This window comes from Ostrinia furnacalis, unplaced genomic scaffold, assembly GCF_004193835.3.
Source record: "Ostrinia furnacalis isolate ACB-3 unplaced genomic scaffold, ASM419383v2 OfSCF7415, whole genome shotgun sequence".
In the NCBI taxonomy this organism is placed as follows: domain Eukaryota; kingdom Metazoa; phylum Arthropoda; class Insecta; order Lepidoptera; family Crambidae; genus Ostrinia; species Ostrinia furnacalis.
The window spans coordinates 393970-408710 of NW_021137654.1; the positions used below are offsets into that span (position 1 = coordinate 393970).

General features: G+C 40.6%; 1 protein-coding gene across 1 annotated transcript in view; it reads right to left on the reverse strand.

Annotated features, from left to right (window-relative positions):
* Positions 1 to 787: 787 nt before the first annotated feature.
* Positions 788 to 14741, reverse strand: part of lasp (LIM and SH3 domain protein Lasp) — a 44424-nt gene continuing 30470 nt past the window's right edge. The window contains exons 3-10 of the mRNA XM_028320601.1: positions 10923 to 11055; positions 9978 to 10113; positions 8083 to 8592; positions 5667 to 5782; positions 3610 to 3657; positions 2787 to 2923; positions 993 to 1260; positions 788 to 901 (exon numbers count right to left, since the gene is read on the reverse strand). Coding sequence (XP_028176402.1) covers positions 1251 to 1260; positions 2787 to 2923; positions 3610 to 3657; positions 5667 to 5782; positions 8083 to 8592; positions 9978 to 10113; positions 10923 to 11055 — 1090 coding nt within the window. The 3' untranslated portion in view covers positions 788 to 901; positions 993 to 1250. The remainder of the gene's footprint in view (positions 902 to 992; positions 1261 to 2786; positions 2924 to 3609; positions 3658 to 5666; positions 5783 to 8082; positions 8593 to 9977; positions 10114 to 10922; positions 11056 to 14741) is intronic.

Here is a 14741-nt window from a genome sequence, read left to right on the forward strand (position 1 = left end):
AATGTTGAATTTCTGAGAATATACAGTTTGGTCCGCTTATTTAAAACTTTTTAATTTAAATAGGTACAGAAAATAGTTATTGCAGTTCTCAACGTTATAGAGATTGTAACAGATTCAACAAAGTTGAACAGTTCAACACGTTGAAAATCAACTTTATACTATGTTTAAATAACAATAGTACTTAAAAATACATATTAAACTATGTATGTATAAATATAAATATTTTATAAAATATCTGTCCAGCTTTCTATTATTTTAATATTTATACACTTTAATCAAGGCAAAATATGGACTGAATTTATTATTAGTTACTTTTTTACACATTTTTGAAGTCATACAAAATACACAAGTGTGTACGACAAAATTTGGAAGTCCTTGCAAATACTTTACTAAATGCTACATTCAACATAAATACTTGCTATATTGTGTAGATATGATGCAAAAGCTACCAAAGTCTGGCAGAAAAAAATGAGTATTTTTTAAAGTAAACCTGTTAATTTTTGCTGCTGGCTGACAATAGTGACCGAGTTTCTTGCGCTGCTTCTTCTCAGCACTGGTCCATTTATTGTCCCGAAGCAGTGGTAGGGTTAATACTGGGACGTGTAAAAGTACTTTTTAAAAGCCAACTAGCAAAAATAAAATGTGTTTTATGAGTTTTTTATTACGTTTCGTCGGTTTGTTAAAGTTTTAATATACACTTTTCAAGGACTAACATTTCTCATACACCCTGTATATTGTCTTCAAAAAGTGCTGTGACATGCTCACTGATTAGTAAACAATATAACAATTCTGGCAACAATTACATAATTTATTATAAGTAAGTAGTTCTAATTCGGCGAGCGCTCGCGTTCGATGTAATTCTTGATATTTATGTAATCAATTTAAATTAATTTTGGATAATTTTTTGCATGGAGTTTGAGAGATTTTTGACGTCAAAAATCTCTCAAACTCCATACAAAAAACACCGGTTATCGTTATAGTTACGGTTAAATTTTTTGCAATACCTAAACACTACTCGACATAATTTTGAATAATTTCGTCCCAAATTATATTATTATGTATTTTGTGACTTTAAAAATACGATTATAATGTTTCTCTTTTAAAGTCAATTTTTGGCAACTTCTTACCAAACTTACTTGATTTTGATATTATTTTTTTAATTAGTCATGAATGTAGTTGATGCTTCAATCAAGGAAATAATTCTCAACACGAGCGCTCATGCCTTCGAGCCCTCTCTTCTCCAGGAGTCTTTAGTCGTACCTGTGGACAAAAGCATATATTTAAAACACCATGACCACCATTATTACGACACCATGCTGAGTGGATACCTTTTCAGTATCATTGTTTTGTTACCTACTCATCAAATAATTTTAAGCATTGTAAGTGTATTGTCGATGATACTGAATAAACATTTTTTTCTTTCTTTCTTTCTTAAAATGAATGAAGTTAAACTTGAAGGGGGAGGCTAGGAATAAGGGGTTTGCTAGGGGTACCTAAAATGTTGGTAGGCAGCTAGTAGGGGAAGGCTAGGAGCGAGTAGATGTTTTCTAGGGGCCAATAGGTGAAGGCTAGGGACTAGTAAGGCGAGGCTAGGGGTAAGTAGGGGGTTCGCTAGGGATACCTCGAAGGTGCGGCAATTCACTCCACATAGTACGGGGGTTGACACGCTTCACGTAGTTAGCGGGCAGCATGCCAGTGCGGCTGCTAGTAAGAGAAGGCTAGGTAGGAACGAGTAGGAGGTTTCTTAGGATTCGCTAGGGATTTCCTAGGAGTGAGTAGGGGGTTTCCTAGGAGTGAGTAGGGGGTTTCCTATGAGTGAGTAGGGGTTTCCTAGGGGTGAGTAGGGGTTTTCCTAGGAGTGAGTAGGGGGTTTCCTAGGGCTGAGAAAGGGGTTTCCTAGGGGTGAGTAGGGGGTTTCCTAGGGGTGCGTAGGGGGTTTCCTAGGGTTGAGTAGGGGGTTAGCTAGGGGTATAGGTATACCTGGCGGGCGGAGCAACACGCTCCACGTAGTTAGCGGGCAGCATGCCAGTGCGGCTGCTAGTAGGGGGAGGCTAGGGGCGAGTAGGGGAAGGCTAGGAGCAGGATTGTGAATCAGAATTTTCATTTTTGTGGCTAGTAGTGAGGCTTTGAGCGAGTATGGGGAGACTAAAGCCCGGTCCGTGTGCACGTAGAATTTTGTCCAATGACCCCTAGCTACCCATCCTTATCGTTCGCGCATATTATATTGCTGTCGCGACTGTGCGACTGTCACCCGCAGTGAGTGTGCGAGCACGATAGCAACATAATTACGCGCGAGAGATAAGGATGGGGTCATTGGACAAAATTCTACGTGCTCACGGACCAAACTATAGAAGCGAGTAGAGGTTTTCTATGTGTACCTGGCGGGCGCAGCAACACGCTCCACGTAGTTAGCGGGCAGCATGCCAATGCGGCTGCTAATAGGGGGATACTAGGGGCGAGTAGGGGGTTTATTAGGAGTGAGTAGGGGGTTTCCTAGGGGTGAGTAGGGGGTTTCCTATGAGTGAGTAGGGGTTTACTAGGGGTGCGTAGGGGGTTGCCTAGGGGTGATTTAGCTAAGAGTATAGGTATACCTGGCGGGCGCAGCAACACGCTCCACGTAGTTAGCGGGCAGCATGCCAGAGCGACTGCTAGTAGGGGAAGGCTAGGATCAGGATTGTGAATCAGATTTTTATTTGTGTGGCTAGTAGTGAGGCTAGGAACGAGTAGGGGGAGGCTAGAGGAGAGTAGGGGTTTCCTAGGGACAACTAGGGGTTCACTAGGTGTACCTGGCGGGCGCAGCAACACGCTCCACGTAGTTAGCGGGCAGCATGCCGGTGCGGCCGGTGCGGAGGACCTGCCCCGTCATCCAGCCCGAATCGATCGACGTCACGTTCGATATGTAGTCGCCTTCGCGGAACGACACCTGGAAATTAATTTTAGAGTTTAATAGTTGACTTGACATAATCAATTGTTACTTTTGAGAGTTAAAAACGTTGTATAGTTCTTGCAACTCACGAAGGCGAGTGAGCTTTACTTGTGTGTGTACGTGTACATGCACGTAACGATAGTGTAATGTCTCTCAAAACTTTTGAAAAACGAACAGTAGCGAGCCACCACACATGTAAAGCTCACTCGCCTTCGTGAATTGCAACAACTATGCATGCACTAAAATAAGACTTGTGACTATGCAGCATAGCTGAAAAAATGTCAAGCCGTGAGTACATAAATGTAACTCGTATAAAATATAAAAATTTCGCGTTGAAACCCGTGTTTCTCTATTTTAGTTGAAATGGAGCGCGAAAGTTTAAAATCTTTGTACACCACACATACTCACACATCACACTGTGTGATTATTATTTTGTGTCACAGAACATTTGTGTTACAACGTTTTTTGTGTCACAAAATAATAATGAAAGAAAGAAATACTCAAAAAATACTATAGTTATAAATAAAAACAATAAATCTTATTTAATTTCACTGTTCTTTTACGAGTAGTCAGAGAAATTGTGTTGGAATTATTGTAAAAGATGTCGGCTACAAAATAAAAAGTAGAATAGTAAAAAATTGAAGTATTTTGAACTAAGTTTAAAAATATCATGTTTTACTCACTTCGTCACTGTCGGTCGCTTCGTAGTCATACATCGCGATGTAAACACTCTGAAACAAATTGACATAAATAAATAAACAACATTAAAAATAAATAAATGAAATCAAAAAAAAATATTATAAATTTTGACCACTGGTGGCACTTATGAACGTCAAATACATTAAAAAAAGGTAGGCCTTAAGGGGCACTTTATATGTCTCCTTTTCTTTTGGGCCCTACCAGCTCTTCGAGTCGCTTTAGCAATCTTCTTTTGGTTTGATATCCTATTGCACAACGAATAGTTTTATCTGATGGAGAATTCTGACGTTAAAATAGTTAGACATCGTGTTGGCTACCTGTAGCGGCATGTTTTGGCGACTAGTAAGTTGTTTTTGGCATCCGGTAAGTTGTTTCTGGTAACTAGTAGGGTGGTTCTGGCGACTAGTAAGGTAATTCTGGCGACTAGTAAGGCAGTTCTGGCGACTAGTAAGGTAATTCTGGCGACTAGTAAGGTAGTTCTAGCGACTAGTAAGTTGTTTCTGGCAATTAGTAAGTGGTTTCTGGCGACTAGTAAGTGGTTTCTGGTGACCGGTAAGTTAGTTTCGACGACTAATAGGGTGGTTTCGACGACTAGTAGGATAATTCTAGCGACTAGTAAGGTGGTTTTGTCGACTAATAGGGTGGTTCATAAGATGACTATTTGTACAATGTTAGCTACCTGTGGCGGCGTGTTCTGATGGTTAGCCGGCGGCGGCGCGGGCTCATTGGCAGCGGGTCCAGGTCGATGACGCGGCCAATATGGCGGCTCGACTGCTGCTAGTATACTACTAAGACAGTGTGTGACTACTGTGTGGCGTGTTCTAACTACTTTTAAAAGTAGTGTTGGCTACATGTGGCGGCGAGTTCTGGCTACTTTTAAAGTAGAGTTGGCTAAGAGTAGGCGCACACCGTTGATTTTTATTTGGCCGATAGTTGCCCGATTTTAATTTGTATGAAGAATCGGCCAAATCTCCCATACATGCCCATACTGATCAACTGCCCGACTAAACTATCGGCCGACGAAAAATCAACGGTGTGCGCCTACTCTTAAGATGATTAGCGACTATTTGTACAATGTTAGCTACCTGTGGCGGTGTGTTCTGATCTGTGTGACTAGTAAGACTGCTGGCTACCTGTAGCTACGTGCTCTGGCGACTACTAAGACAGTGTATTAGCTGCCTGTGGCTGCGTGTTCTAGTTCTAGCTAGAACTAAAGAGTGTGTGGGTACCTATGGCGGCGAGTTCTAGCGACTAGACAATGTGTTGGCTTCCTGTAGCTACATGCTCTGGCGACTACTAAAACATGTTGGCTACCTTTACTAGCTTTTTATGGCGACTACTAAAACAGTATATTCGCTACCTGTGGCAGTGTATTCTGGAAACTATTAAAGAATTGTTATCTACCTGTGGCGGCGTGTTCTGGTGGTTAGCCGGTGGTGGCGCTGGTTCGTTCGCCAGCGGGTCCAGGTCAGTGACGCGGCCAATATGGCGGCTCGACTGCTGCTAGTATACTACTAAGACAGTGTGTGAGTACTGTGTGGCGTGTTCTAGCTACTTTTAAAAGTGTGTCAAAGCTATAAGTCTCAAAGTTGGCTTGTTTCTAGCTACTATTAAGATAGTAAACTACCTGTACCAGTGTTTTGTAGTGACTATATTAAACAAGTTGGCTAACTATGGCGGCGTATTCTGGCAACTATTAAAGTAATATTAGCTACCTGTGCGGCGTGTTTTAGCTACCATTAAGATGTTAACCTAGCTACCTGTAGCAGTGTTCTGTAGTGACTCTATTAAACAAGTTGGCTAACTATGGCGGCGTATTCTAGCAACTAAAGCCCGGTCCGTGAGCACGTAGAATTTTGTCCAATGACCCCAAGCTATCCATCCTTATCGCTCGCGCGACTGTGCGACGGGCGGCCGCAGTGAGTGTGCGAGCGCGATAGCAACATAATTACGCGCGAGCGATAAGGATGGATAGCTTGGGGTCATTGGACAAAATTCTACGTGCTCACAGACCAGACTATAGTAATAGTACGTTATCTACCTGTGGCGGCGTGTTCTGGTGGTTAGCCGGCGGCGGCGCTGGTTCGTTCGCCAGCGGGTCCAGGTCGGTGACGCGGCCAATATGGCGGCTCGACTGCTGCTGAGGCTGGTGAGCGCCTGAAACGTTGGGAAGCAAGGTTATTTGATGTTGAACCTTGCATTAGGAGAGGAAGGTTGAAAATAAAACGCTGGACTGCTGTTTCGGCTTCTGGGAGCCTGATATGTCACATTTAGGCTCAGTTTCGCGGAGCGGAGCGGAGAATTGTTTTGGACTAGCTTTCCGCCCGCGTGGAATTTTGTTTGTCACAGAAAACCTTTATCGCACGCGTCCCTGTTTCAAAAACCGGGATAAAATCTATCCTGTGTCCTTTCCCGGGATTCAAGTGAAATTCAAACATTCTCTATGCCAAATTTCATCAAAATCAATTCAGTGGTTTAGGCGTGAAAGCAAGACAGACAGACAGAGTTACTTTCGTATTTATAATATTAGTATAGATAAACCAATCAGATTTTATTCTGTCAATTTCATGAAACCGGGCCTTAGTCATTTTAAGTAAAAAAACAATCATTTTGCCGAGAGCCTGCAGTAAATAATTCATTGATTTTGAAACATTTTGAACTCGGTCAAGAATATTTTACTGTGTGCCTACCATGAGTTTACGTTAGGTGTGCTCGCTAGCGACTGCGTAAAAAAATGACATTTAAATGTATGACATACTCGTATTGTGCAGCGCCCCTAGCGGCTACTTTCAAGAAATAAAATCTTCATAGAATTTTTTGACGTATTCGCTAACGAGCTCACCTAACGTAAACTCATGGTAGGCACACTGTTCTATCTTTGCAAAAACTGTATTATTTGCAAAAAGTGTATGGCAATTTGCGAAAATTACTAACAATAGACATTAAAACGACATTTGAACTAAAGTATTGAAAAAGATCTTGGCACATATCTTTAACTGGCAAAAAAGTTGATGAAACTACCATTCTTCAATCAAATGAAATTGAAAAAAAAAAGAAACTAGTGCCAATCAGTGATGTTTTTGCACTAAACTCAGTGATGCACTTCAAGAAGTTGCATTGTGTAGTAACTCGTAATTATGATATTGCACCTAAGTGAATTAGTAAATACCCAGTTTTTTATTCGTAATTCAATAACCAATTGGCTAAATAATCCTAAAGATTATACAGTCAATAAACCTAAATTTTCGTTGCAAAATATCTTTTAGAGTAGGCGCACACCGTTGATTTTTAGTTGGCCGATAGTTGTGCCCGATTTTAAATTGTATGAAGAATCGGCCAAATCGAATCGGCGTAGTGTGCGCACTCCCATACATGCCCATTCTGATCAAGTGCCCGACTAAACTATCGGCCGACGAAAAATCAACGGTGTGCGCCTACTCTTAAAGTCATAGCAGACTTATCAACTCGGAAAGGGATCAACCCCGTATCGCCTTTCGCGAGCTGTCATCGGTTTTCGCGCGCTGTCAACCGCGAGGCGAGGCGTTTACGTTACGGTGCGGATAAGTGTGCGTTGTAGTATGGAGTTTCATACAAAGAATACTGACCTCCTCGAGTTGATACGGTTACGATCCCTTTCTGGGTTGATAAGTGTGCTGCGTCCATAAATATAGGTCGCACAATGAAACTTGGGGCGAACATAAACTCACACCAGTGTAATATTTGAATTCAGAACACACAAATCAGTCAGAGAACGCAAGACGTCTCGACAAGCGTATACAGATATAGATGACCCACGCTGAACTGTCCCGCCAAACTCAATGACAGGGGGGCGCTACCATCGTTCAACTATATGGTTTCCAACATAGCAAAAATCTGAACCAGCGATCCGGTATTGACGGTGGCGCCCCGCTGTCAATGTCATCGACAGGACAGTCCAGTATTTTGGAACTATACAAATATTTGCTTGTGTTGATCGCATCAACTCTTGGTGCGCGAACTATACAAAACATAAGATGTCATGGTGTTTATTTTAACCTGGGTTGTACCATCTTACTTTAACTAACGAACGTCAAAAAAGTCTGTCAAACTCTATACAAAAAGATCGGTTAGGGTTATAGTTACGGTTAATGTAAGATAGGTGCAACTCAGCCTTAGAGTAGGTTACACCATCTTACTTTAACGTCAAAAGTCTGCCAAACTCCATACAAAAAGATCGGTTAGGGTTATAGTTACGGTTAAAGTAAGATAGGTGCAACTCAGCCTTAGTCTGGGTTTCACCATCTTTCTTTATAACAATAACATAACAAACATCAAAAAAGTCTCTCAACCTCCATACAAAAACACCGGTTATGGTTACAGTTACGGTTAAAGTAAGGTGGTACTGCAAGCCTTAGTCTTGCCCATAACCAAAGCAGAATCAAAAACGCATGCATGACAAAATGGATGATGAAACAAACCTCTTTTTCCATCACTAGTGCTGTTATAAATGAGGGTGGCAGACGCCCTTTGGGTATTAGGCGGCGCCCTAGGCCCATCACTGACTGGATCGTAATCCTGAATCCTGCCAATCTTGGGCTGCCCGCCCGCCCCATACTGATACTGATTCTGATTCTGGTACTGCTGAGGGTACTGATTCTGATTCTGGTACTGTTGAGGGTACTGATTCTGATTCTGGTACTCGTACTGGTATTCTTCGTACTTCTTGTACTGGTCAGGATATTGGTTCTGCCGTTGAGTCTGCTGCTGATACTGAGCGTTTTGCTGGTATTGGGGCGCTTGCTGGTATTGGGGCGCTTGCTGGTATTGGGGCGGTGGTGGCTGAGTCTGGTATTGGACTGGGGGCTGGTATTGAGTAGTGGGCGTCTGGTAGTGGTTCTTGGGGGGCAGATTCGGCACTGGTACCGTAGGAGGCAGCATTTCCGTCGCGTAATTCTCGATTTGCTGATGGTAGTTGTCGCTTGGCACTTCTTTACACATAAGCGGGACAAACCAAACGATTAGAACACAAATGGTGGTGGGGGATTGGAGAAACTTGAGATAGCTATTAACTGATGAAAATTAGGTTCTTTAACTATCTAAAAACTCACTAGAGCACTTAATTTTTAAGGAATATTAGTAATTACATGTCTATAGTCTGGTCTGTGAGCACGTAGAATTTTGACCAATGACCCCAAGCTACCCATCCTTATCGCTCGCGCGTAATTATATTGCTGTCGCGACTGTGCGACGGGCGCCCGCAGTGAGTGTGCGAGCGCAACAGCAACATAATTACGCGCGAGCGATAAGGATGGGTGGGTAGCTTGGGGTTATTGGACAAAATTCTACGTGTTCGGAGACCGAGCTTTAGTCATTTAAACACCTCGATTTACGATAAATATGCTTGTGTTACGAGTGGGTTCACCACAATAGTCCAGCAGCATCTGACTTCGAACTAATTCGCAACACGAAAAAAGTTCGAAAAAAGTATTACTATCTCAAATTTCTCCCATCAAAAACGAACAGTTAACATATATGAGACTCATCGCCATAATAATGTTGCCATGATGTATTGAATGGGTCCACAATCCAACATTTATGGGGGTGTAACGATTTGTGTGGTTTTAAAAACATTGTGCGCTGTGAGAGAAGTGATATTATTGAATGAAACAAACCATGGCTGGCTTTTAAAAATGTTTCTCACATAAACTTTTGCTTTTCGTTCGATGGATCAAATTTTTGAAAAAAAAAAATTAAGTAGTTACAAAGAAAAACACATTGAATCATTTACAACAACGTTACAAAAAGTAAGTTGCTTCAATAATTTGATCATCGAATGAACAGCTTTATTGTGATAAGAAATAAAAACAATCCTCCACTTTAGACAAAAACCAACGATTATAAAAAATCACCAACTAGTTCAGGGGCCTACTCTAAAACGCTGTTTACGTAGTTCGAGTCTGCTGTCACCGTCGCTCATTCAGGCAGCTCGCTTTGTGTGAAAGAAATGGCGACATTTGAAACTTCGTATAACGAAGTAGACCCTCTGAACCTAACAAACTATAGATCGTTTCATCCACGAAGACGCGCCCCACTAATTTTTGGTCGAAGGAAACGCGGGGTGCGGGGAGTTTGATTCAAGCAATCTGAGCGTCATTATTGTAGTGTGCGTGTACGCTCATGGATAATTTAGCGTGTACCGATAACACTCAAACATTAGCGGAAGAATGGTGGGACGCGTCTTCGTGGATGAAACGATCTAAAGTCCGGTCGCCGGGCACGTAGAATTTCGTAGCTTGGGGTCATTGAACGAATTCTATGTGCTCGGCGACCGGATTTTGTAGTTCAAAACCTATCCAACTGTTAAGAAACTCACCAACTAGTTCTCCATTCTCGTTGAGCGTCCTCTGCTTCTCCATCTGGGCCTTCTTCTCCAGATCTCCGTGGTAGGCCACGTTGCTGATGATCTTTGTGTTCGCCTTGATTCTAAGGGTTTCTGGGTCGTCGGCGACCTGAAATGTAATGGAAAAATCTTTGTTTATCACGTGTAATATGAGAATAATCACTCAAAAAAGATTTTATACTACATAAATAATTTATCTTTGCATCCAGGGGCAGACCTCTCTGAAATGCACGCCAGAGCGCAACAAAATTTTTGTTCTAAACATTTTATTAGTACCTACTTAGTTCATAAAAGTGTATAGTCTGGTCTGCGAGCACGTAGAATTTTGTCCAATGACCCCAAGCTACCGTCGCGACTGTGCGACGGACGCCCGCAGTGAGTGTGCGAGCGCGACAGCAACATAAGGATGGGAGCTTGAGGTCATTGGACAAAATTCTACGTGTTCACAGACCGGGCTTTAGTAGTAGTTTGTAGTAGTTCATAGAAGTGTTTTGTAGTAGTTCATAGAAGTGTTTTGTAGTAGTTCATAGAAGTGTTTTGTAGTAATTCATAGAAGTGTTTTGCAGTAGTTTTTTGCAAGTATGCAAGTATTTTGAAGTAAGATCATAGAAATGTTTTGTAGTCGTTCATAGAAGTATTTTGTAGTAGTTCATAGAAGTGATTTGTAGTAGTTCATAGAAATGTTTTGTAGTAGTTCATAGAAGTATTTTGTAGTAGTTCATAGAAGTGTTTTGTAGCAGTTAATAGAAGTGTTTTGTAGTAGTTCATAGAAGTGTTTTGTAGTAGTTCATAGAAGTGTTTGTTAGTAGTTCATAGAAGTGTTTTGTAGTAGTTCATAGAAGTGTTTGTTAGTAGTTCATAGAAGTGTTTTGTAGTAGTTCATAGAAGTTTTTTGTAGCAGTTCATAGAGATGGTTACCTGTGTGAACTTCCCCTTGCTCTTCTCGAAGTCGGCGTGGTACTTGACGTTGCTCTGCAGCTTGGTGTTCTCCGCTATCCGCTTCAGCTCCGGCGTCTCCGCCATTGTGGTGGGCTTCGCTTTTGGCACGTGTCTGGAATGGCATTGATAAATATTAATAACTAGCTTTCCGCCCGCGGCTTCGCTCGCGTGGAATTTTGTCTGTCGCAGAAAAACAATATCGCGCGCGTATTTGCTCACCGTTTAGACCTACCCTGGACTACGACAAACATTTTAAAACCAAAATCAGCTCAATCGGCCCAGCCGTTCTCGAGTTTTAATCAGACTAACGAACATCAATTCATTTTTATTTATATAGATAGAAGAAGAAGATGTGTGGTTTTGGCAGAGTACCGAAACAAATTGGACCTTCACTGGTTGGGTTTTTATTGGCGGTCAAGTTGTAGATCCTGGTTACACAAGAGTTGCAGCGGTAGGAACGAGAGTTGGGAATAGTCCCGTTCTGGCCGTCGGCACTCCCTCTAGTCTATGGATGTCGTAAAAGGCGACAAAGGTACAATAAATACGCGAACGTCAGGCCTCCCCAACCCGTCTGGCCAGCGTGGGGAGTGTAGGACAAATCCTCCATTTGCCTCTGGTCAATTAGAGAGTGAGTGCTTCTGCAGTGAAGACTAAATGTCCGACATTAATGAAGACATTAAGTCCGCCACTGTACATATGCATGTGCAAAAGTGTAAATAAATAAATAAAAATAAAATAAATGGCCTAAATATGATGCAAAGTATAAAAAAAATATTCTATTAAGCAACTATCTTTTGCCCGAGGTTTCACCGCGTAAATTACGGTCTGCGATAGCCTATGTTACTCAGTAATAATGTACCATTCTTATGGTGAAAGATTTTTCAAAATCAGCCAGTAGTTGTAGAGTTCATTCGTTACAAACATACTAAAATACTTTTACAATTACACATAAAAGCGAAAGGTCACTGACTGATTGACTCACTCACTCACCACGAAATCTCAGAAACTACATACATGTGCTAGGTGTCTCAAATTTTGCATGGGGGTTCCTTTTAGAACGAAGGTGCTCACTAAGAATGGATTTTACGAAACTCCACCCCTAAGGGTGTAAAACGGGATCCACGCATACGAAGTCGCGGGCGGCCGCTAGTATTATTATAATTTTATAACGATTATACATTATACATTTACATATTTCACCTCGTATACCAATAACTGGCAACAAAAAAACAATAAAAAACAACTGCCGCTATAACGCGGCGTGACAACAAAAATGGCAAAAAACAATTTCCCGGTGACAAAGTAAAAGTATACGAAATTGTCGCTGCTTTCGTTTGCACAGATAATCACGCGATTGTCGCAAAAAAATTACAGGCGATATTGATCGATCAGTGTAATCTATAACTGTACTAATGTTTTATGCTAGTGAGGATGAACTAGATTTTTATATTTCGTTAGGCAAAAATTAAATTCTTCCCGCGTAAACGGTGTGTCACAGACATTAGCGCGCTTATTCCTTTTTCAAAAACCGGGATAAAAACTATCTCATGATTTTTCCTGGGTCTAAACTAACTCTATGGTGGTTAGAGCACAGATTATTAATAAGTTGCTAGAGATAGAAAATTCATCTAAATCGGTTCAAGCGTGAAAAGGTTAGTAGGTGAAATTGTCGGTTTGTCTCTTACCACGCCTAAACTACTGAACCAATTTTGATGAAATGCATAGTGATAGTTTGAAACTTAAGGCAACATAAAGATCATTCCGGTATTTGAAAGGCGCGCAAAACTGCGTGCAAAAGCTAGTAAACTACTTTTGATTAATTAATTAATTAAGTAGGTGCTTATTAAAGGAAAAAAAAAAGATAACTTATTTGGTATCAACTCAACAACAATAACTTAATTAGGCTGCTTTTTATCAAGATTTACGCGGGCAGAAATCTATAAAGTATGAAGTAGTTTTGTCATTGCAGTAATCGAATTCTTAACTATGTTAATTAACCTACTTCGCAAATCAATCGATCTGGCGATATCGATTCTATCTTTCTCTTTCACTCTGCCTGTAAAAAACTCACTTATGCAAGTAGGCTTTTAAAAATCACTTTTACACGTCCCAGTATTAACCCTACCACTGCTTCGGGACAATAAATTGGCCAGGGCCAAAAAGTTCGCAACACGTCTTTGTTACAATGAGGATCATTTCGATTTTTAGCTGTGAATGCAGATTTATAGGGCTAAGAAATCCTTAATACACAGTGCAAAAATTTTTGTTCTACGACAAAAATTGACGAAGTTATGGCCAAATTACTAAAAAAGTTCACTGAGGGACGATGACGTCATTATATCCGATCCGAACGCTGCCGGCGTACTGCGTGGATAGAAAATATTTTTTTCTAGCCAAATTATCAGTTTTAGAGAAAAACTTGTAATGACATTTATTCATTAGAATAAAGTAAGCTATCGATAGGTAATTTTTAAAAATGGAAATTGTGAAAAATAACGCNCCCAACCGCGTCTCCGCATTGCATCGAATCCTATGAAAATGTGGTTTTTGGACATAGCAATACTTATTTTTCACAATTTTTATTTTTAAAAATTACTGGTCGATAGGTTACTTTATTTTGAAGAATAAATGTTATTAAAAGTTTTTTTCTAAAACTGATAGTTTAGCCGGAAAAAAATATTTTCCATCCCATTAGTACGCCGGCTGCGCTCGATTCGGATATAATGACGTCACGCGGCCTTGCGTACGTTGACTTTTAGCGGCAAAAACGGCCTATGTTTATTACTTAATATCTTCGTAAGTAATGGTCCGATTTGGATAATTCAAAAAGATATATCTTTCTTATGTCTTAAAGATTAACGTAGATACTAGTTTTATTGAATTTTCTACAACAGTACTGATCCTCATTGGAATAAGGTTGTTGTCAACATTTTGGCCACTTTGGGTGTCACGAATTATTAAAATTTGATGCTGACTGTGTGTAAAAGAGACAGTTATAAATACAATATCGAAATCATACTAAGCAGGACCTTCACTCCTAACCTCCTAACGTTACCGTGACATAATATCCATTGAATGTGTATTAAAATCAACTTTAAACTCATAAGCATAGAGCTGATTATGACATGATTTTATAAGTCCATTCAATAAACGGTGATAGCTATTACGAAAGACATAAGGTCGGTATTGTGCAATAGACTAAGAGCTAGTGAACGCCAGACCTACGTCATTTTATAAAAGCTGAAAGTTTGTCAGCGTATGCTCCCAATATAGGATAGAATGTTGGTGATCATGAAGTTTGGGTCATCGTGGCTTTGGCAGCTATCCTAAAAAAACTTTCCGGCAAGGAGTTGGAACTGTCAAAACTGTCTGGCTGATGAGGAAGCTACTTCTAATTATTGCCCTAATATTTTATATAAAAAGTTCATCCCCAATTTTCCACCCTTGGGGGTTGTTTTTTTTTATTATTAAATTTAAATGGGACCACCCTTGAGGTATTACCTATACGCCGAAAAAAGATTTGTTCAAATGGGTTCATAATTGGCGGAATTATCGCGTAACAAACATAGAGAAAAAAAAAATACATACGGGTCGAATTGAGAACCTCCTCCTTTTTTGAAGTCGGTTGAAAATCAGCTTTTATGGTATAAAAACGTAAGCCTAACTTTTACGGTGGCTTTTTCTGTATATTCAATAGACTGTAATTCTACTTACGTTATTATACCACAGTCTGATTTTCGACAGTTCCAACTTCTTGCCAGGCAGTTTTTTTAGGATAGCTCAGATAGCTGTCAAAGC